Source organism: Seriola lalandi, unplaced genomic scaffold, assembly GCF_002814215.2.
Source record: "Seriola lalandi dorsalis isolate HSWRI2012SDOR001 ecotype SW California unplaced genomic scaffold, Sedor1 jcf7180002054269, whole genome shotgun sequence".
Classification (NCBI taxonomy): Eukaryota; Metazoa; Chordata; class Actinopteri; order Carangiformes; family Carangidae; genus Seriola; species Seriola lalandi.
Window position 1 is genome coordinate 373,017 of NW_019524822.1, and position 25,046 is coordinate 398,062.

The 25,046-nt window shown below is 40.3% G+C and overlaps 1 protein-coding gene across 1 annotated transcript; it reads right to left on the minus strand.

Moving 5' to 3' along the window:
- Positions 1 to 490: 490 nt before the first annotated feature.
- Positions 491 to 14,008, minus strand: LOC111654313 (Krueppel-like factor 15). Its single transcript, XM_023405275.2, has 3 exons — positions 13,752 to 14,008; positions 10,331 to 11,956; positions 491 to 3,510 (listed from the first exon to the last, which is right to left on the minus strand). The coding sequence occupies exons 2-3, from the start codon at positions 11,875 to 11,877 to the stop codon at positions 3,342 to 3,344; spliced, it is 1,716 nt and encodes a 571-aa protein (XP_023261043.1). The 5' UTR covers positions 11,878 to 11,956; positions 13,752 to 14,008; the 3' UTR covers positions 491 to 3,341.
- Between the last annotated feature and the right edge of the window lie 11,038 nt (positions 14,009 to 25,046).

A 25,046-nucleotide genomic window follows, 5' to 3' on the forward strand; every position in this document is an offset into this window, starting at 1 on the left:
GTTAGCCTAAAGCGCTAGGCTACTTAATTTAGCTTGGCAACACTGTCAGCTGCCATTCCGTTTTTAAATCCTAACATGTTTGACATTTATGTCGGAGCACGTACCATAAATATCATTATCTAACAGGTGGGCCACCTGGGTGCCCCCCTCGTTACTTATTTTTGTGTCCACTGGAAACACTGCTGTGTTGAGAGTATCTGCAGCACATGTGTTGTCAAATTGATAAAGATGTTTTTCCGAATTTGTTTTGTGTTTTGTCTCTTTGCATGTGTTCAAGTTGCTCTGAGCTCTCAGGGTCACGAAACTTGGCCTGAATGAGTTTTGTTCACTTTACCAACCAAATCACTGAGTCCTCCTAAAGGGAACATAAGGACAGCAACATAAAGCAGGAGATTTAGTATTATACAGAATTATTGCTGGCCTTTCGATGATGATGATGATGATGATAATAATCATAATAATAATAATAATAATAATACAAAACACAGTATTAGTTTTGAAATTTTTATTGTAAATGTGTTTTACGTAGTAGAACAAGAGCGAAAAATATAACATTTTTAGCAACTCTTTTTGTGCAGTGTTTACAGAGCACATTTGAAAATGACTTATCACATGTTTCATAATACAATATGCTACACTGCACTTGATGTGCAAATCAGGAAATGCTTTTGCACATATGTATTTTTAAAAATGCTGATCCATGGACATACCACGAAACATTTCATGAGCCCTTTTTAATAATGTGTCGTGTAAACACCCGACAAAAAAAACAGTTGCTACATTTTTTTCACTATATATTTGAATTATCATGTTATGTACATTTTTCTTTACATATTTTTTTTAAAAATCTTTCACAATCGCAGAAATCACTAGAAGAATATTTCAGTTCTCCTTTCAGATGCATATACAGTATTTACATACATTCATGGGCTCACGTAGCAAGCCCATTCAGAAAAGTGTTTCTTCTGATTGTATGGAAGGAATGCCTGACAGAGTTAATACGCTTCCTCCATACAGCATCAGGTGCTGTGTACCCAACACTCAAAAGGTTTGTTTCAACATATCAAAACAAAACAAAAAAAAAACTGAATTTCAATTCAAATTTTAACATAATTTCCTCAATTTGTGAACTGATCCTCGACCTTATGGAACAGGAAACCATCTCTGAACTCTGTGCAGCAGGCATTTTGTGTCCCTCCAATGATTTGTTTGGTTTAATTCAGCTGAGATGCAGAGTGACACAGAATAAAGTAATCTATACATAAAGATGTAATATGACAGAAAAGCAAAACAGTCACTGTTCCCTTACAGTACAAGACGACAAAAGGCATATCAGTTTGTGGCAAGATATTTGATATGAAGCCCAAAGACAGATAGTAGTGTTTCCTGGATGCTTTTCAATTTTCAATCAACGTTTGAAGAATATGCAGCGAGTCACATCAGGGCAAAACCAAAGAAAACGAGTGGGATACATGAAGATGAATTTGTTATTGGCATAGAATTCCAGTCTCAACAAATGGGTAACAAGTACAAACAATTCCAGTTAAATTTGATATGTAAATCATTCAATTTTTCATCTCATGTAATTAATATGGAAGGAACTGGAAAAAAAAATAGACTTTTGCTCAAGAACTTCAGCTTCAGTGGGAGCGAACTTTGACCCCTCCTCTAAGACAGGTGCAAAATATTCCATATATCAAAGCGAGTCCATATAACTTTTGAAAGATGACAAATCAATTTCATTCTCTTACAAATAAAATGTTTCATAAGTAATAAAATACTCCCTTAATAAGCTCAGCACAGTGAAGTGCTTTGCTGTTACTGCCTGACTCGGTCTGGTATGACCAGCAGCTTTTGGTGGCTAATATTTGCTAATGTGAGTCTATTTGTTCAACGACTCTTCTCTACTTGGGCTGGTGTGACGTTACGTTTTTAGAATTCCCAATTATCCGGTAAATGACTGATAAATGAGCGGGTGCTGTTCATCAAGTTACTTAGTCTTACTTTAGTGCATTTATTTTACTGGTCTTGGATGAATTTGTTATCGGATGTTTCAATGACACACAATTCAGATCTCAACAAAAGGGAAATAAAGTCCAAAATAATTCTGTGTAACGAAGAGGGAAAGGGAAAAAAAAAACTTTATTTGGCAAGAGATGCTCAAGTTAGTGATGCCAAAACTTTTCATGTGTGAATTCACCACCATTTTGTATGATTTGAGCCTGCATATTTTTGACAGCTGTGACATGAAGTAAGTAAAGTGTCATAAAGTAATACATGAGATGGCATCACATAACAGCACAAAACTAGAAAGCAAATGATTTTATCAGGATTTTGTAAATACTCTGTTTTGATCCAAAAAGGCCATAAAAACGACAACTCTTCTGACAAAAATCTTTTTTTTAACCATGACACAAAGGCGTTATAGAACTTGAGTGCACTTACACAAAATACTCACTATGGGCAGAAACCAGACATTTCATGTGCACTAGTGCAAATCCCATATTGCAATGATCCTTGTTGGTGAGCATGAGCTCTGTTCTTGTGTTTGAGGTTACTACAGTGTTTTTTTTTTTTTTTTTCCTGTAACGAGACCCAAAGGCAACAAAGAGACTGATTCAAAGCTAAAGGAATGTCGATGCATCATTTACTCTGCCGTCTATCGAAAAAGAATGAAATCCCAATGCTTCCAAATACAATGTCCAGTTAGCGACACATTAAATTCAAGCCAGTAAGCGATGATCATTTTTTTTCCTTTTTTCTTTCTTTTTTTTTTTTTTTTTTTTTTTTTTTTTTTTTTTTTTTTTTTTTGCTAATTACTTTTAAACAACATTTGGCTCCAGGAAGGGAAAAGAAAACTGGGGGTTTTAAATAGTAGCACACCCCCCAGTGTTACAACCTTTGTTGATATAAGGCTTTTGACTCACATTAGCACTAGCACACATCTCAGAGTGTAAAAAAATACTCTGAATAGAAAATCTTTCTTCAAATTAGATTAGCTAAAAAGATCTGAGAGACAAATAAATGTTGTAATATACAAGAAGCTTATTCCACCTTTGAGGGTGTTATGTCAAGTAACAGTTTTCTGTTTTAGTTTAGTTTTTACAGTCTTTTCCTCGCCACCCAATAAATTATCACAGTACCATGAATGTACGTCACGCGTACATATTTGAACATAAACGCACACAAGCATAAAGAGTCCTGCACAGAGGTGTTTCAACTTTCACCCCCCTCCTCCTCCTCCTCCTCTTCTGTCTTTCCTCTTACACACACAAACAACCATCCCACCCCCCCACCCTCCCCCCTGCTTAGCGTCAGTCTGTCAGAGTGGGTCAGGGGGGTCAGTTTGCAGAGCGTCCTGTCCTGCTGCTTCGTGGAAAGCGGTGGACTTTGAGGTGTTTCGACAGGTGATCGCTGCGGGCAAACTTCTTCTCGCACACGATGCACTGATACGGTTTCACTCCTGAGTGGGAGCGGCGGTGTCGGGACAGCTCGTCGGACCGGGAGAACCTGTGGGAAAGATTTGATCTATTAAATCTTTTGAATTTTGATGAGCATTGCACATCTTTTCAACAATAATGCCACACTCTTTACTTCCAGTTTGTTTTTGTTTAATTCCCTAATCACAATAGTTAGTGATGTAAAACTGAAATTTCACAAAGGAAAACTTTCTCTCTGTCTGTTTGGATGCAGGGCTTCCATTAAAAAAAAATGCTGTGATGCTTCAAGCTGCCAAATAACATAAAAGCTATGTCATGTGGTTTTATATGAGGGTAATCTGAGAGGTGTGACGCTATACGTGTGTTTTGCCCTGCGTCTTCTCTGTGAAGTCAAAGAGCCGTCCCATATTTAGCCCAACACATGAGCACTGCAAATCCCAGCCCGGTCTATTCCTGGCCCCTGCTCCGCTCTGGTCTCTATGGAGCTTCGTCCAGCTTGGATATCATGACAGTGAAGGGTTAAGTGGATGATACAGTAGTGCCTGTTGTACATGTGTGCGCCACTTTTTGTGTATATATTAGTTAAGCTGTTAAAATCAGATTAATCTGTAACACAGATTCAGTTCCAGCAGCAGCGGCAGCAGGTTGAAAGCATGAAGGTGATAATTCAAAGAGATGTAAAGACGTCACTCACAGTTATGTCAAACCATTTCCACTCTAAGACATGGATTACACAACCCACTATTCATCATTTTAATGGCCCGGTAATAAAACGAAGATAACACATTTTTTATAGCTGAGCTGAACCTCAAAACAAACACACCTACAGATCTTTTTCACCTGCATCTTGACGGTGAACGTTCATTCAGATAAGAGTTAAATAGACATAACAGAGAATAACCCGCTTTTATTCTTGTTGAATCCTGATTTAAGCTATATCCGATTTATTTAAATGTGCTCATTCATTCAACTCCTGTGGTTTTTCCTTGAACTTCAACATAACTAATGTGACCTGTTATGTAAAGTACGCCTCAGTCCATTTTCTCAGTTTGACGTGTTCTTTATTCAACAAGAAGCTGCTCCTGTCGGAGCCACTTTGTACCACAGTGAGCACAAAGACAACATGTCAGGCTGCTCCCAGACACACTGCTGTAAGAGTACGTGGGTAGGGACTGAATTCAGCAACAGTTCACACTGTTTTCATTATTCTGAGAAGAAACAACCATGACTTCATTTAGCATGTATTAAAGACACACAGCAAGTTTGAATATTTTCTTCACGCTACAAAACAAAAAGATCTCTGGAGAGTTTTCACTATGAATGCTGGGAAGTCTGTCAGTCAAAAGACTTCACTTGTATAATATTCTATTTGAAATTAATAAAAACTTGTTTTATATTACAATTTATTAATGTTTATAAGAACAGATTAATTGATAATAAAATATTCCTGCATGTTTCTCAGTGTAAACCCATGTTGCTATTATGGCTAAAGAGTCATCATTAACTCAACTGCATGGAGTGCAGCTATAAGTCCCCATTTCATACAGTTACACATGTAGTTCTGCAGTATCTGAGCTTCAACAAAAACGTTTCGAAATAAAATAATGGATGCTGGATTAAAGTGCCAAGTCCCAGCTTCAAAAGTAACTGGACACTTGGCTACTAAATGTTTTGTGAGCAGCTGTGTGTTGTTTCAATATTAGTTCATGCACAAAGGAGCTCACGTGACTCAGGGTTGTCTGTCAGGACGAGGAGTAAAGAGGTGACCATGCAGGTGAAGAAGATAATACTGAGGATAAAAGAAAGCAACTATCTATTGGAGAGGAATCACAGATGGTCGGTTTGTCAAAATCAACAGTTGGGTGTTTCGTAAAAAAAAAGCTGGACAGCTAGAAAATGGAAAACGAGCTGGTAACTGAGGAGTACGAGCCTTGTGGATAAGCAGAAAATGATCTGCATTTTGCCTTTATGACTGCACAGCAAGTTGAGAAAGCTCTCAAGGATGTAGGCGTATACTGTATGCTACCGTGTCAATGATCAAGAGAAGACATAAACTCAGAGGACTGTAAACCACCTCACTACAGGATCAAACCACCAGTGAGTGTCAAAAAACAGAGACCAGGCTGCTCCTTTTAGATAAAGCCTATAGGAAGGGCTAGCTCAGGCTTGCCTGAACCAGCTCCTAGTTATGCTGCTATAGGCCTACATTGCCGGGGGACTTCCCATGATGCACCTCTCTCCTCTCTCCTCCTCTCCCTCTCCATCTGTACACATTCATACCCCATATACCCTCCTGTAGTTTTATGCCGCTCTCGGTCTCTGCAGGTATTTCTGCCTCTGGAGCTGCAGAGTCTGGATTGCAGACCACCTACTGATCCTACCCAAGACCCACTGCTACAATTATTATTATTATTATTATTATTATTGTTATTATTATTATTATTATTATTATTAGTCTCCTTATTAGTCTTATTATTATTATTATTAGTTTTATCATTACGTTACATCTCTATGGAACCTGCATTGTGCTATTCTCTTTATTTCAAACTGAATGTGCTGAAGCTCAGAACCGGAAGAACGAAAATGTGCAACTGTCCAAATACTCTGTTGATCACCTGTTGACACAGATGCTGTTCACTGCTAGAGAACAGGAGAATAAAAGGACTGCTGTTTTTCAGATACCTTTTTAGCTGCTTCAAATATGCTACGATTCTTTGACTCCTGTGAAAATGCTTTTATAAGGCATGTCCTTTATTAAAATAAAAATCAGAACCCACATCAGTGTCTTTATGTTCTACTTTGTGACTTTTCATTTGTTCCTCGCTGTAATTACACCCTAAAGCTGTGCTGCATCAGCTTCAAGCCGGGGCATGATACAAAGCATGTACAGCTATTCTTCTGACTCAAACTGGGCCCGAGCCCAACTATAACATACTGTGCTGGGGAGGAGCTTTCAACAGAACACGCATTTAGGACTTAAACAAATAAGTACACTTCAAGTACACATTTTCTGCATAAGATCCATCGAGCGCCAGCCTTCAGTCTCCACAGACTGATGCCCTCTCCTGCTACAGCTGTGAGGTTTCTCTGCTCTGTATGGTCCAGGGCTTGTTGGAGAGGTCACTAAGTTCATAACTCCGAGGATGGAGGGCACTTGTGTTGATCACTTGAGTGTGTGTGTGTTTTTTTTTTTTTTACATGAGGACTGTGGGTTTTGTGGCTTAAGTCCTCGGGGCAGTTTGGCGTGGCTGTAGCACGACACATACTATACATATTAGTGTTGGCGCTGTGGGAAACACATACGCAGGTTTTGTTCTAGCTTGTCCCTAAACTCTGCTCTGCAGTCAGCAGAGCATAGTGAAAACAGCCTGGATAGGTGTGGCGATCAGGTTGGTTACACACCTGGAAACTTACACAAACAGAGATTTTATATTTTTTTCTTATCAGCTCAAAGCTCTTTGTGTCTCCTTGTCACCGTGTTTACGAGTGGCTCAATTTCCAACTCTGTGTGCTTCCAAAGAAAAATCACATTAATGCATGACTGCACTAACCAATGGCAGATTGCCTTGTACATGCAAAGCTATACATAAAGAACCATAAAATTTTCCAAAAGATTTAGTTCTTAAACAAAAAGGGGAACTGAATCTAGCTCCTTTGGTTTATTAGCAGGACACCAGATCCTTTCCAGCTTCACAGACGCCGACTCCAACTTCGCTGACCTCCCCGTAGAGGTCAGAAAATGGGAAGATAGATTTCCCAGGAGGATCAATAATACATCATTAATGTCCGATAGGTAAGTACTCCCTCCTTCTCTCTCTTTGCCTCTGTGTTGAGCTCCAAATGTCAGAATCTAAAGCTGCAACAAACCGTGACAGCTTCGTCACCGCCCATCCGTCAGTACAACAAAACGGCGTTGTAACGACGAATGTATCAGCTGACAAGTACAACAAGCCGCTGCCCCGATGACAGACGTAGAGTAAACACATCATCACTGTGTTTTTACAGTAAACTGTTTGGGTTTGAGCCCAGCTGTCCAGCACACATCACCATGCAGGTCTGAGCTGAAAATACTGCACACTCGTGTATATGTGTGTGTGTGTGTGTGTGTTGCCTGCATGTGTTCCTATAAGTGTTTACATGTGACTTTGTGCTCAGATTACGTACAGAACTGGATTCACAGACAATCATAGACTACAATCAAACACAAAGAAAAGGATGAAAGTATAACAAAGCTTTAAGAAAAACAACTTGGCAAAGGATGAAATGTAACTTTCACCGAGTTATAAAGTAGAAGTCCAGCCAATGAAATGCATTCCTCTCTACTTCAGAGGAGCCAACACATGGATATAAAGGTTACAGAGGGAAAGGGGCGCCTGACTCCCCAGCTCACCTCCATTTCCTGGCCCAGAGAGAGAGAGAGAGAGGAGCAAGGAGGGAGCAACTGTATAATACAGTATATTGCTGCTGTCATGTAAAGACTACACAAGGGCAGTTTTAGGACGACTGGGAGAATTGTGTTTTTAAGGTCAGTTGAAAAAATGCATCGTCCTTAGTGTCTGCAGATCATAAAAAGATCAATGCAACCCTTTCAACAATGTAAAAATACACCATCATTAGCTTAAAATAAATGTGACAGCAGGGATGCAGCGTGTGTCCAATAGCAAACTGACTGACAGAACACCCACATATCAGAGCTGTAGTTTCCCATGACCTGTTAGACATACAGTATGGTTAAGATATAGTAGAGCTGTAGGGGTATATTTATAGTTTTCTTTTTATAGTTGATCTATGGAGAAATCAACAAGAGCGGACACACACTCCAAAAGACAGGAGCGGCTGTTTCCTCGGACTGAATGTGTTGAGTCATACAAGGATGTGGTGAAAATATGAGATCTGAATTAGACAGATAGGAACTGTTTGACTAGTTGCTCAATCCACTGACTATCTCAAATCATGTATCATGCCAGAGAAATGTTGTCTAATAATGTCCACTGCAGTACAGCCACTGCTGTATGTTGTATGTTTCTGTCGGCAGAGCGAAATGTGAGCTGCAATCAGCAAGATTTTTATCAAATATTGTAGATATCCATGTGTCAGCCACAATGACAAAGTTAATGCTGCACTAAAAATAACACTGCATCCGCACTAACTGGATGTATATTCACATCACAGGACTCGGATGACGACATATTAGTCTCCAAATGTTTAGTGTGTTTACATTATAAAAGGCTGCATTTCAGCATATTGCATCAACTTTCTGCTTTGTCACGTTACATGATTTCTGTGTATAAACAGATATAAATGATGAAACTGTTCATTTTTTTTTCTTATCAGTTCATATTTCTGTAATTTGGAACTTCACATGTTTGAAGTTGCCCAGTAAAGAAAACTTTCAAGATTCAAGAGGCCCAATTAAATGCACTTATTTGCCGTCTTGCTGAGATAAGAGGATCATTGAGTCACGAGTCTAGCTTAGCTTAGCATAAAGACTGGAAACATAAGGAAACAGCTAGCCTGGCTCCGTCCAGTCAAAAATCTGCCCACCAGCACCTCTAAAGCAGCAGCTAGCTTGATGGGATTTACAGTATTACAGCATAAGTGTTTAATAAGACATTTTAAGTTTTTTTTTTTTTTTTTTTCTCTTCAGAACACAACTTGATGTTACATAACATGCTTGGATATGAGCCCTGACATAGAGCATACTGTGTCAGACCTGGTGGATTTGAAATGCCTGCAGGTGTTTCACTGAGCTACAGTGTTTGACCAAACTTAACCCGGCCTCTGTCAATGTGTGGAAACACACACACACACACACACACACACACACACTCCCTCACACTCAAGACACTATACACAGCCTTGGTCAATGGATTCCACTTCTATACATACATTTATTGCCCAAAAGGTGAAATTTGTACTTTGGCTAGAAAAGGTTAAATGAGGATTTTATTACTTTTGATGAAGGAAAAGATTAAAAATGTATCATGGCATGAAAATCCTGGGTGTTACGAGGGCTCGTCTGAAGTGAAAAAGTTCGACTTGATTGTCAGTGTTGATCCAGTGTATCGCTGCTGCATGAATATGTGTATGTGAAGTGGTTGCAGACACTGAGCAAACAAGTGGAATAACTAACAGGGGACAAAGTCTGAATGCAACTTCAAAAGGCACTCTATCTAATCTAGAACTCCACCATGGTACAAAAACACACAGATAATGGGGCACAGCGCCAGCTTGTAGGAGAGAACAGACTGTAACCATCTTGGATAGACTTGGACACAACTCCCCTGAATATGGGCCATTCTCTCCCATCCATAAACTATCTAACCTCCTGAATTGTCTTGCTCTATATTTAACAGGTTTTTCGTCCCCCATAAAACCTTTCTCCTGTTCTACTGTAAGACAATATTTTGGCTCTTTTAGACACTCTGTGAACAAAGTTAAAGATGTTGAACCATTTGTTCAGTTGTACTGTTTTAGTCCATTCATGGTGGAAGGTTTTCATCCTGTTCACAGAAACAGCAGTTTCATGCTTTTGCACAAGACGGATTAAGATCCTTTGACACAGTCTTATCTGTTAAAAGCCCCACAATAAAAAAAGCACAGTTCTTTACACAACAAACTAATGTGCAGCACTCCAGAGATCACAGAGAGTAACCAGGGTTATCAACTTCTGAGACATACGCAGTGCAGATAAACATCGATCAGCTCACACTGCATCAATCTATCCTTTCATCTCCATCCACTCATCCACACTTTAATTAGATCCATGTTGCAATGTCTGTAAGTCTGAAATGGTCTAAATTTAAGTCTAATTTATCTTCACCTCTCCAGATAATGACTGATTTCTCTTTACTCATTTGAATCATGCGGTCTAGTTTGGTTCTGCTCACCTCCATCCACAGCCGGGCCATGTGCAGGCGAAGGGCTTCTCCCCTGTGTGCCTCCTCAGGTGGGCTTTAAGGTGGCTGCTCTTGGTGTACATCTTATTACAGCCGGGAAAAGAGCACTTGTGCATTTTAATAAGGTCTGCTACTGCGTTCTTCTGGTACCTCTGACCTCCAGTGAGGACCCCTGCAGCCGAACCTCCACCCAACCCGCCTTCCCCGAGCCCAGTGGGTTTGGCGGCAATGGGCACCGGCGCAATCCGGACAAATTTGGATGAAGCGGTGCTTCCCATTTTACTTGAGCTACTAATGTTTGTTGGGGAAAGCAGCTGAGGCACCAAAGCAAAGGTCTGCCCCTGGATGTTGACCAGGAGCTGGGCAATTTTGATATCCGACGGGGCCTGTGTTGGCTGGGATGTGGTTTTCTGAGGTTGGGTTGGCTGGGTTACAGCATCTGATATGGCACTGGGGTTCGGTTCTTGTTTGATCTGTATGGGCTGGATTTGTAGGATGACAGGGACGCCTGAGGCGACACTGGTACCTTCTGATGAGGCAGGCGATGATCCACAGTCCTCCTGTTTAATCCCATCAACTCGACTAATAGGAGAATTAGAACTAGTTATGCAACTAGCATCCTCTGTTGATGTTGAGCTGTCCATGTCAGATGCACACGGTGAATGTTTGGTCTCTGTGTAGTTGGATAGAGGAGAATGAGCCACAGGAACAGTCTGATCTGAGTTATGTGGTACTGATACAAGTTCTCCTGCTAATGTCCTTGAGCCTTCCGCCTCAGCATCCTCTGATGTCGGTGACATCGCCTCATCAATCCCCTCCTCTTCTTTCTCCATCGCCACAACCATGTTCTCCTCGAGGAACTCCTCTATCTCCTCCAGGGTGGGCTGAAAGAGGAGCGTCGCCGGGTCCTGCAGCTCGTCAAGGAAGACGGGGAACTCGTAACAGTCCTCTTTGGCCTGCTGCTGGAGGAGACTCAGCCGCTGCTCCCTCTTGGACTCCCAGGCCAAGCCCATGGGTAAAAGGGGGGCAGTGAGAGGCGAGGAGGAAGAGAAGGGTGGGGAAGAGAGGCATAGAGAGGAAGAAAGAGGAGAAGAAAGGGAGCTGCTGTTGCTGGCAATAGAGCTTAATGAAGTGCTGAGGGAGGTCTGTGAGAGCAGGAGGTCCAGCAGGCTGTCCTGACTCTCTCCTCCTGATGAAGAGCTACAGCTCCCGCTGCTCCTGCTGCTCCTGCTTTCGTAGCTGGAGCCGAAAACGTGCCGCGAGGTTGGCGACGAGGACTCAGGGCTGGAGCAGAGGGACGAACGAGGGCTGGAGGACTCACTGAGGTCGTCCTCAGAGAGGCGAGGCGAGGAGGAGACCATCACCCCTTGGTAAGGGTGGTGGTGGTGGTGGTGGTGGTGGTAGATGCATGCGTCGGTTACCATGATGCCCGGCGACACGCCACCATTGGCGTGGCGACAGAGGCAGTTGTAGTCAGACCCCAGGGAGCCGGTGTAATACAGGAAGGTCTCCTCACCAAGCGGCAAGTGATCCACCATTCCTGTGCGGATGGAGGCAGATGACTCTGGTCTGCTCTGAAGATCAAGCTGAATGTTAATGAAAACCTCTGACTTCTTCCTGCAAAAGAAAAACGATCGTGTTTATCATTTATTACAATGAAAGTAATTTATCTTTAAATTGGAACATGTCAGCCAAAACAACACAATTGTTTGTGTAAAACGACTGATTTTAATTAAATATTAATTAAAAGTTACTTCAGAATTAACAGGTTCTTGTACTTCCGTGCAGTTATGTAATTACCGATCCAATGCCAAAATCTGCAGTTGCAAAAATCCTGCATGACAGCACATTAACCTCCCAGTTTAAGTCAGACTGACAGTGTTAATGTTTCACCACACAGTCCCTACAGTTTCTATGAAAATAAATCAACCAGCAGACTGACTGACAGTTTTTTTGTTTTTTGTTAACAATCATTTGGTCCCTTTGCACTACCTGCTGCTTTTGCAAAAGCTCTGCAGCTGATGGCACTTCAAATTCCACTTCCTTCACACGTGGTTGACTTTCCTTTTGAAGACCGTATGTGTGTGTGTGTGTGTGTGTGTGTGTGTGTAGATGCTGCAGCTGCTAGTTCAGTCTTCAAGCTGACCATGTGGAATCAGGGGTTCCCATTTCTCACCACTTCTAACATTAAAGCCATGTGGTTCTGCTGTCATTTAATGCCATCTTTCTACTCATGTCCCTCCTGTCGTCCTTATAACAACTCAGTCTGAGTCATTGCAATGATCAATCATTTGTAAATAGCCTACAGGACAGGTATAAAGAGATTAGAATAAAGACAAAATCTGAAAACTTCCTGCGGTGGAACAAGAGTCACCACAGTCTGTCAGTTTAATATCAGCAGATTTCAATGGGGTGATGAGTGAAGGATTTAGTGTTTTATTTTTATCCATCTAGCAGCCAGCAGACAATGCACCATGTCTACACTGGACATGGATTAAAAATGCTAGACATAATCAAATGGCCTTAAATGCAGTGGGTGGCTTATGGTGATTAAACATGACAATACAATCCATTTTAAAACCATAAAAGGCTACACGTGTATTGCATGAACGAACACACACACACACACACACACACACACACACAAAAAAAAAAGAAATAGTGAAAACAAAATGATTGTGCGCCCTCTTCTGTAAAGCTGAGAAGCAGCGCTTCCCTCGGTGTGCTGAAGTCCAGGGACGTTCAGAGGTCCTGACACAGGCTCCAGGTTTTTATCAGGGAACTTAGTAAAGTAAATTAAATCAAATTAAAAAAACTTAATCGAGTCATGCCATCACAATATCAAAAACACTTGTTCCCTGCAGTTATGTAATTACAGATACATCGCCAAAATTCGACTCAGACACGGTTTCTTATGCGATAACATCCTGGGCTACCTCATGGGGAGAAAAGGAAAAAAAAAAAAAGTTTAGGAAGAGAGTTTGGGAACACCTCAGACTGGGCCAACTCCTAAGTCACTTGCCCTAATGTAACCCTGCCGCCCGTGAACCATCAGAGGCGCTTTGACAGTGTGATGCGCTCCTGGTCTTCACCAAGCTGCATGAATAACCAGTTATGGAGATTAACTCGAGATTTGTGGCATGTTCTAGCCTGCGGGCTGCGACATAAAGTCAAGTTCTGCATGATACAGATATCAACACAACTGCAGACATGACACATGGTGGGTTTTATAGGCTGAGGGATTTTTTACTGAGAGGGAGGCAGCAGCATGCATAAAGCATACATTGTCGCTACAAGCACGCGTAAGTATAGATATCAAATTTCTCTCCACTCACTTAAACCGACCCATGCTTTCATACTGTGCATGGCTCTGCTATTAAATCACACCAGCGTCCTTACTTCATGCACTTACCAGTAAATGTGAGGAATCCAAAATCCCGCTCCTGTGCGCTGAGAGCTCCTCTCCTGAAAGTAGCTGTCAGTGCGTAATAGCGCGTAATGGCAATATAACCACACTACACGGTCTTTGCATAACTGTATACCTCCACTCTCTCTCTCTCTCTCTCCCTCTCTCCTCTCTCTCTCTAACACACACACACGCGCACACACACACACACACACACACACACTATCACTCTCTCTCTGCTGAGGACTGGTAGTTCGCTTAAGCGTCACATGAACGGAGCTGTGTATGTTAAAACCAGTAAAATGAGGGGGTCGGCTCATGAAGGCTCGCCTGCTCGGCACGTCGCAATTGGCTCACGGTGAAGGGAGGCCGGCCTCAGAGTCTAGCGTCAATGGAAAGAGGGAGTGTGTGTGTGCGCGCGCGTGTGTGTGTGAGTGAGGGAAGGAGATAGGATGTGTACAACTTACACCTGAGCATAACATGTCTCTACCATACCGCTATAATAACTTTAGAGGACTTAAATGTTTTTTTTTAGCTTTCATACAATATTACAGCAGAAATTAGTAATATATTGTATATTTACTTGTCATACATTATGGTGTTTTAAGCTGTTAAACTGTAACAGGATGAAATAAATAAGAGCACAAACATCAACATTTGGGTTCACAAGAGTCCTCTCTGATCCCTAGAAAGCACACTGAGCTTTTTGCCTGTTACACATGACCATGTCTGAATAAGTGGCTGAGTGGCTGAGTGACTGAGGGAGCCATTGAGTAGGTAAGTGAGTGTGTTTACATGCTGCCTAATAACATCAGTAATAGAAGTTTTGCTTTCACTCCAGCTGAGCAGACCTCATATAAACACCTCCGCTAAGCTGAAGTAACTTTTACTGGCTCCAGCCTAATTTGATTTGCCTGCGTAGGTTAGATTACCTTTTCAGTATGTTTGGATAAATGATTCACTTTCAGCCTGCTTGTAAACACCAGGAGTGTTTCAGTGTGTACTTATATACAGCACACAGTCACTGGCTATTATGCTGTGGATGCACAATGTCACACTGAGGAGGTGTGTTCTGCACGACGCCTATGGAAGCCTACTACTACTACTGCTACTGTTACTACTGATATTAATATTGATATTCCTGTTGCTACTGCTACTAATACGGCTGTACTCTTATGGCTATACTGCTACTACTTTACGCAATCATTACTAGGCCTACTGATGCTACTACTGCTGTTTCAATACAACATTACTACACTGCTATTGCTTGTGCTACTGTTACTGCCACTACTTGTACAGTATGACTGCTGCTACGACAAGCATCACAAATACTAGGCTCCTGCTAATATTGGTACTACTACAATTATTACTGCTAAAACAATTAGCCTACTGCTATTGCTACTAGTATTACAGCTAGTGCTGTGACCACTACCGCATCTATTATTACTAGTATGATTAATACTACCAATACTCCTATGGCTAAATTGCTACTACTGTTAATGCTAATTCTATTAGGCCTATACTACTGGTGCTACTAATACAGCTACTTCTACTGTCACTGCTGCTACAGCTAACACTGCTACAAGCTACTGCTACCACTACTGCTGCTGCTGCTGCTGCTGCCACTGCTGCTGCTGCTGCAACTATTAGACTTCTAGCATTACTACTTATACTGCTAGTACTACAATTACCGCTGCTCCTGCTGGTGCTACTTACACTACTACTATACTCCTGTTACTGCAATTGCCACTGTTATTACTTCTGCTGGTGCAATTACCATAACTATTAATGGTACTACAACTGCTGCTAATGCTACTAAACCTGCTAATACAATTAGAAGTAATATTGCTACTATGATAACCGCTACTAATGCTACATCTATAACATAGTACAATAATGTTAGAGCTGTGTGTATTAATACATCTCTTTTCACTGAAGGAAAATCACAGGTGTAAATAATAAAAATGAATGATGGCTAAATTCCATTTCACTGCTTCAGTTTCATGGTCCTGGTAATGCTGACTCACTGTCATGGCGTACTGGGACACTTGAAAAGAATGGAGCCATTGATTAATTTTGTTAGTAACACCTGTGCTTTTTCTGCTATGACAAGTCAAAATGTCCGCCATGGAAAAAAGACCTGCTTGTTTGATTCCTGCCGCTGCTGCTAATGCTCACACCTAACATGATTCCGTCAGAGATAACCGTAGCTGTTTTCTAAATGTTTTTGCTTTCCTCACAAATGTAATGGACCATGGCTCATTTAACAAAATCTCAGCCACTCTGACCTGAAATCAGACAGAGGTCCTGTCAGGTTGCTCGTATAGCCCAAGTCCAAAAAGAGAAGCGGGACTGCTGCAGTTCACTGTGTCCAGTCAACACGTCTCTGTTTTCTCACACAGATTACATCTTTGCTCATATCTATAGTCGGCTTGTTAAATACATTAGGAAGTCCTGGTATCTTGTTAGGATGGGCTTTACTAGAGTTATCTCTGTGATCACTTTTAGGTCCCAAGACATATTTTTAAATGTAATTTGATGTTGTACTTGAGGAAATGCAGGGCTCTGATTACTCACGAGCACAAGTCCACAGAGGTTCTTTTCTCTGCCCCACAAACTAATTGGTTTCGGCTGCTCTATTCAAACACACAAACACCTACACATATGCATATTATGTAAGCCCCAGATGGACTTAATGGATCAAATTGATTTATTTCCCCTGGCAATGCTTGCGACTTGCCAAAAGTGAAATGGGGAAAATATGCGCTTCTTGAGTGCATTTTTCAAGTTTGTAACGATCACGGACAATACCCTCAACAAAGCTGCCATTCTCACCAAGAAGCACTGGACGAGAGATATGGGTAAATACTTTATAGGCAGGATAAGATTTTTTTATTCGTTTTGGGCACAAAAATAAAAATAAAAACATACACGTAATTGTAAATGTTTGCAATTTTTTGCTTATAGTGGCAGTTGGATGTTGTGATTACTGACCACAGATTTTAGATCATACCGTTTTTTTCCTACCTCTTCTAAACTGTTTGGTATCTCGGGCAGAGTGTTTTAGCTGTAACCAGCTTTAGCCTCACCAGCTGACACAGACCCCCACAGCTTTAAAACCTGTCATGTAAACAGGAAGCTGCAGCAGTTCACTGGGTGATTGGAGTAAGTCTGTGGCCGAATTTACACTGCTGTGTCAGAGCTGATTATTTCCCCTCTCCTGACATGATACTCTTGACAGTGACACATACAATATAAACACCAATAAACCTGATTCAGTGATTTTCATGTTGTGACTGGGATATATCATCGCACGGCTGCCACAAAAGTGGAAAAACCAGACAGTGAACTGTCATGATTTATTTTCCTCCGGAGATGTTAAAAATATTTTTCCAAGAAAAGTGTTTTTGTGGGGGAGTAAATCTATTACAGGACACTTCACCCTTTGCCTAAAGTTTCTGTTTTTCTCAAGTACACACACACACACAGAGACAATTGCATTTATTTTCAGACACTCTCCTGAGACGTTCACAGTACCAGCGTGAAATATTTGTAAAAATGCAGATTGTTGATGGGAACAAAGATTCCCTCTGAGAGTTATGCAATGAGCTCTTAATAAAGCTGCGAAGAACCCCAACCCTTCCACCCCCCCTAAACCAATCATTACCACTGCCATCAACACAAACACCCCTCCTGTGTCTAATGCACTTCTTAGACAGCTTAGTTGGCTTTTAGTTACAGCGGCAAGTCTCATCCTGTTTAATGGATTAAGTGTCTTTGCCTTTTGCCCACATATACTGACTGACTCACATCCAAGGGTATAGAACCATTCATACAGAGCTGCAGTGGATAGTGCAGCAAATAACCTTTTGTAGACTCTCTCTTTGTACACTTGTGTACTTTTGTACACTGACTCTTTGAGTTTAAATTTAAATCTGAGCCTATAGTTCAGAAATGCCAAAAAATATCCATCCATCAGTTTTCTCCTAGTCTATCCAGGTCTAAGTTGCTGAAAGGTAGACCAGACATGCCTCTTCACATCCACATTCTCCAGCTCCATCTGAGGGATTTCAAGGTGTTTTGAGACCACACTGGATTTAAAATCCCACCAGAGATTTCTGTCCTGGGGTTTCTCCAAATACGTTGTGCCTAAAACTACAAATGGGGCATCCAAATTAGATGCCCAAACCACCTAAATTGACCCTGTCAAGCTTCCCATTCTCACACAGGACATATGAAATTTGAAATTATATCAGTGGTAGATTCCCCACTCAAATAAGTAAGTAAGTAAAAGTAACAATGGACCGTTGATTTGAGACAGAGCCTTCTTATTTCTGGACAGCTACCAATGATCTTGCAGGCTAAAATGGCAGCTTGTGCTAGCAGATTTCACAATCACTAGCTAACTAGCATGTTTAACCGTGAGTTGGTTGAACACTTTGTCTCTGGCTGAATTATTTTGAAATGAAAATCCTCAAAAAAAATCTATACAAAATAATGTAATTAGCTAAGGATATGGTCTTTGGAATCAGAAGTGATGCTTGTTTAATATTGTGGGTAATATGCTAATTAGCCAGGCCTGCTAACATTTGTACATCTCAAGTTTTGCTCTTGTTAATGTTAAAAAATGAACCTCTGCCAATCAATTTAGTTCTGCTATTGGTATAAGCCTCAAAAAACCCAGTGTCAGTCGAGCTCTCCTTTTTTCTTTTTTTTTTAATCGGGATTTTATTTACTGAAAATAGCAAATATCTGCAATATCATGGGTGAATGTTACAGAAGTTTTTGGCTGTTGGGATGAGATGGCAGTGGATGTAGACTGACGCAACACATGACACTTTGGTCAGAAGTGAGTGCAGTTATGTTTCAAGGTTGGGGAGTTAGACAGGTTAATGAACCATGAATTCGGACACAATGACGCACATGATACGTAACAGAGTTCACTCTTCCTCACCATATTTATTTAGAGGACGGTTTCATGTTTTTGACTGTTTTTGTCATCGCTGCTGTTTTAAAATAGGACAAAAGACAGAGAAACAGAAGAAAGAGGAGAGGATGGCCTAAATTGCTCACAATCCATATATCCTGCACTTGTTTGTTCTCCTTCTCCTTTCATTTGTTTAACCTATAAAAACACTAACAGGTCAGAGTTCATCACCTGCTATTCAAGGTCTTTAGCTAATTCTGTTGTCAACAAACCTGCCTACATGCAGCTACACACACTTTGTTTGCGGGTTTGTGGATTATGAAGAAGGGGGTTTAATTGTGTTTTTTGTGGTGTAAAATAAGAGCTGTGAATATATTAAGTCACTTATTACTGCCATCCCTCCCCAGGGCAGATTGGAGGTTACAGCGAGCGGCTATCAGAAAGTGACAAGACAGGCCGGGGCTAGCTGGTTAGCATGCTAACTTCAGTTGAAGAGACGTGATAGAGGCAGAGTTAACGTTGGTGTTGCATTCCTCAGCTGAAGATAGCTCATATTGGCAGCTAAAGGAATGAAGTATGATGCTGAACATGAAAGTAAACAGCTGTTAATGCTAACTTTGGTTATGTAGCAATAGAAAATAGCTCCTTTATGAACAGAAAGATTGGTAAGCAGAGGTGTGGCTTCTGTCAGGGTGGATGAAAGTGTGATGATCAGCACAGAGCTGGGTGAGCAGTTTAAAATGTATGTATATTATGATCCACATGTAGCATCTTACCGACCCTGCAGCCATTTTCACCGTAGCCTTCTGCCAAATCTGATCTCAGGCTGCCTTTTCAGTTGATCTGTTCAGAGCCAATCAGAGTGTTTGCTATTGTGGGCAGTTATTTCTACTTAGGAGAAAAATTTGAGTGTGTGCCTGGGAAATAAAGAAAAGCAGGTGAAAATCAAATAAAACTTATTTTTTTGTTAACACATTACAGAAGTGTTTAATAGACACACATAAACTGCACAGATGTAAGTGTAAAAATATGGGACATTTAAAGGAATAAATGGAGCAGTGTCATCTCTCTCTGTCAGTGGGTGTTTGATAAATACCTGATGCTAATGTGGAGGAAAGGCAGATTACTCAGAGCCAAACACCACCGATGGCACCAAAATATGCAAAATCCACATAATGCCTGCTGTGAGATTAATATCCCTGCTTTGTTGTCTTTACTAATGCCTTCAACTGGATGGGGGCCAAGAGGATCAGGTGCATAAGAGACGGCCTTGTTTTCCTTTCATTTGACTGCTTTTCTCAGTCCAAGGTTTATTACCTGAAGAGGGGTAAAGTGCTATAGGTAGCAAATAAATAGTTTAGGCAGCTTGTTATTTCATTCAAAAAAAATTTTGGTTTAAAATTTTCATTTGAAACTGCTGTAATCAGTATTTATATATTAACAATGGTTACGTTTATGTTAATGGGATCGATTATAGTGACAAATGGCAGATAATTATCACCTGACTCTACAGTCGCCCTCAACTCTACAGGACTTTATTGCATTTTGAATCAGTAACTTGTCATTTGGGGGAATACACTTATACTTACACTTGCTAGCAATTAGTGTATGTACTTACAGCATAAACAAACAAACCGTGAGCTGTTTCTCTGTCGAAAATTCCCATGAAAATGTCATTAGGAATATTACCACTTTTTATGCTTTACTATACTATGACGTTTTTTCACATTTTTATGCCTTACTTTTGTATGACTTATTATAACATGACTGTTTATGCCTTACCGTGACTTTTTATGCTCTACTGTACTGACATTTTTTATGCCTTAATATACTGTGACATTTTTATGCCTTAGTTTACTATGACTTATGACATGTTTGTCCATGTATCAAGGGTGATGTTACCATATGTGTCACCTATAAGAGTATATATTATGACATATGTACATCCTCTGGATATACTGTATTAAAATATAACTTCATAACATACATGAAGTACTCATAATAAAATGCAACTTTATAAAAAAAACATGTTTATTCAAATTGTATATGTTTTTATATGATTTTTTTAATACTATCATTTTAATCTTCTTTAAATATACTTGTCTATTTTTCATATTTACACATATACTATGAACATATACTGACAGGTTTTGTGATGGATATATATTTATGTAATATATGTCTATGATATAAACAGACATACTAAAATACATGTTTCTATTAGCTAGACTTACATATCAATATATGATAATGTTCCAATTTCTAACAGGTTCCATATGTAATTTTTACATATATAAGCTAAACTTTAAATATATATGATTTTAGTTCATATGTACATATATTTCATATATGGAAATTCAATACATGTACATATATTACATTTGATTATGGGCATGCCCTTATGTAAATTCAGATCTTATATGTTAATAAACTGTCCCTTCCGATGTTGAGACCAAACCTACGCCCTTGGTCACAACAAAGCAGTCACCGTCCTCAGCTATGCCCCTATCCCCGCCCCCCTGGATCCACCGTCCAACCTTGCAAGATTTCGTTCCTCTTAGTTTTTTACCTGAAATCTACTGTATTTTTATTCTCACTCAGAAAACAGTCAGCGAATCAGCAGAAAGGCTCAGTCTGCTTAAAACCACAAATACATTTTCTTATGGATATCAACACTTCAAATAAAACACAGGAACACAGGAAAAGTGTAAATATTGGACCTTTTAATACTAAAATTATGATATTTTGTGGACTTCCTACGTATCTCTTCAACTTTTCCCATTGTCCGATGTTAAATAAGTTCTTTCTTTTTTTTTACCTTTCAATTACTACACTCTATTTTGACTGGATTATACAGGGAGGCAAATGTTGACAATAAACAACATAATGAAAATCATAACAATTATACCTTGGCATGACCCTTTCCTGCTGCGATGTACTATGCTGTAAAATGTAAGAATGAATCCACCACCATTGTTTTCCCAGATACTGCTCTCTTTCTTTCCAGGACAGAGGCTTCTGTGTTAAACACTGCTGTCATGGCTATTGCTCCTCAGAGTCTCATCATGCCTCCAAGTCCTGGATCTGGAGTCCTAATCCAAACCGTTCACAGACACAGAGAACAAAGCATTGCCTTTATTCAAACTCCAAAGCAGGGGTATTAAATATCCCCTTCCTCCTTTGTCTGTTCGAATCTAAAAATGGTTTGCATCAGTATGTACACCACAGAGGCCAGCTCATGATTTAATGCCTTTAAGTTATGTCCCTGCCTATTCACAGATTCCAGTGATGGCAAGAGACGGTGATGAGGAAGAGAAGTGTTGTCAAACACTTTTGGAGCGCACTGCATTGCTCACAATGAAGATTGAGTGGATTTAAATGACTGAAATGAGGAAAATACAAAATGGAAGATGCGAAGTCATCCAAGTATGCTGTTAACATAATTGTTGAAGCAATGGTGGCAGAACATACTGTCCATTTAGTGGATGATCCAAAATACCAGCTCACATTTCAGTAAGTGAATATATTATTAGCAAATAGGTGCAGTGGGAGCTCAACCTGTGGCATACCACAAACTGTTAACCCATTGTTTTCAGTGTTAAATAATCCAAGGTTTATCTTCAAAATCTAGATGATAAAGTAAATGGTTACATTTTGTGCACCTATTGCTTTCTTGCTGAGAGAGAAGGCTGACACCACTCGTCTCTACACTGAATGGCCTATAGAGTTAAAGTCAGCACTTGGTTAACTTAGCTTAGCATGACCGGAAGTAGGTGGGAATTACAAGCCTGGATCTGTGTGACGGTAACGAAATCCTACCAGCACCTCACAAGCTCACTAGCTAACATGTTGCATCCCGTTTGTTCCAGTATTGAAATGACAAGTTGAATTTTTACAAGGGGTTATGACTAATTCTTTCTTGGGTTTTTGAATGGATTAAAAGAGATATCTGTAAGTTTTGCTATTGCTGCATAGCTAACGTTACCATTAACAGCTGTTTACTTACCAGTCTAGAGTAGAGTCTCAGGGAAACATTATGAGTTCAGCGTCAAACTTCATTCCTTTAATCAACAAGAACTGTCTCCAGCAGTGGAAAGCAATGCCAGTGTTTACTCTTGTCTCTATTGTGTTTTTTCTTCAACTGAAGTTAGCATGCTAACCAGCTAGCCCCAGCCTGTCTAATAACTTTTTGATAGTGACCCACTGTAGCCTCCAATCTGCCCTGAAGACGTAGCGGTGGTCAGAGGGCGTATAATAACCTTGTCTTATCTGAAGCTCACGTCAAGCGACGATCACCACCACCAAACCTACAAATAAATCACTTTAAACAGATGAAATGTGAACAGATGATGCATTAATTAGTTCAATTTAGAGGTGTTGGAAGATGGATCTTTTTACTTTGGACAGCACCAGTGAATTGTTCCCTCTAGCCTTCAGTGTTGATGCTAAGCTAGGCTAAGCAACTGACTATAGCTTGATATTCACAGCACAGACTTCAGGGTGGTATCAGTCTCTTCATCTAGTTCTTGGCAAGAAAGTAAATAACTGTATTTCTCAGAATATCAAACTATTCCCTCAACACAGATTTTGTCTCAGCCCCTCAGGAGAGACATTACATGGACTTAGACTGCGTATGACTGTGCCGACATGTTTGTCCTTGGTTTATAACTCTGTCCACAGCACCTCTCAGCTGTGACAGCATAACAACAACAAAAACGCTGTTTTATAAAGCAGCTCGGGGGTGAGGTAAGTGGAAAAACAGAAAGGGTAGGTTGTTGTTATTGGTAATACTGCTGGTACCTTTTATTGAGTCTTTTAAAATTCGACACGACTGTTTGCCTGGTTATTTACTCAACATTAATTTGCAGTGTGTACAGTGTATATGTCATTTTGAATTAAACACAGTCATTCAATACTGTCAGAACTGATCATATAGCCTTACTGAGCGTAGCTTACACTTCCAGTTAATGTTTGAGGAAACCACTTTGCACAAAACCCTCAGTGGCCTTTGTATGAGACAAGTAGTTAAAGCAATTTTTTTGAAAAGCGTTACACACAATCTTACAGTAGTCTGTCCAACTCTAGAAGCCTTCAAGCAGCAAGCTGCGAAATTCAAGTGTGCCTCCTTTTTCTTCCTCTTTTTCAAGCTTGAAGGCTTCATTTATGTTTGCCCAAAGTTTCCCTGAGCTAAGCCTCTCTGACCTATTACCCAAAGTCCCACAAAACCGGGTTTGTTCAAGTCCCTTTAAAAAAAAAAAACACACACACGTTTTTGCCAGATGTTGTTCCTTTTTTCTTTCCACATACTCATAAAAAATTGTTTCGAACGAAAGAAAAAAAAAAAAGCATGTTGTAATGACATCAGCATCTGCTTGTTGTTGTTGTCCAGAACTGCGGCAGAGCAAGGTGCTCCTGGCGACATGAAAATGAAATCATCTTTGGTGCATGAAAGGCGATCAGTGTTTGACACATACCCACCGTCACGTTCCACTGTGTTTAAAGTTTCTACAATGCGGTCCTTCACTTCCTGAGCTGCTACTCAGCCTCTCTGACTCCTCCTGTCTCTCCTCAACTCCTGCCTCCTTCAAAACACCACCTTTAGTAGCATGTTTACATCCAGGCAGAACTGCTCTTCTGGCTCTTTCAGTCATTATGTTTAATAGGCTGTCACAGCATGTCCAGCACTGACTGTTCCTCTGTGCAACTGCTGTGATCTGTTTAGTCACTTTTTCTCCACTTTGCTAGTGTCTGCATAACAACACACTTACACAGCAATAAGCAACCTGTTCAGTGAATCCTTATGCAGGGATTTATAGGCTGGGAGAATTGTGTCTGTGCTTTTATTAGAAGATCATGTGGTTGTTCTAACTGTTTTAATCCCTCATCTATACATTTTTACTCATTACTAATGTTTTAGCCACACACTTCTTTGTCTCCTCAACTATTGGACGTAAAGCCATGAAATCTTGCCCACATTCATAGTCCTCTGGCGATGAATCGTAATAAAAATTTGGCAGTTCCTTATTTCAATCTAGTGCCATCATCAGGTCAACATTTTAACTTGACCTTGACAAGTTATACCTGCAACATCAACTTGATCTTGTGTTTAGTGCTAATTAGCTAATTTTAGCATGATAAAATGCCATTGGCATTGTCACTGTGAGCATTTTACCATGCTGGAGTAAGCATTTAGCTCAAAGCACTATGGTGCGTGATTACAGCATCACAGCTAGCTTAGCCATGTTTTCCTTTTTTTGATATCATTTTAGAATGGATGGACAATAAACTTGCAAACATGTCAGATTGGTCGATTGGTAATCCATCACTGCTAACATTTTGTCACTTGTTGTAATTATTATGTCAGTTTTACAGAA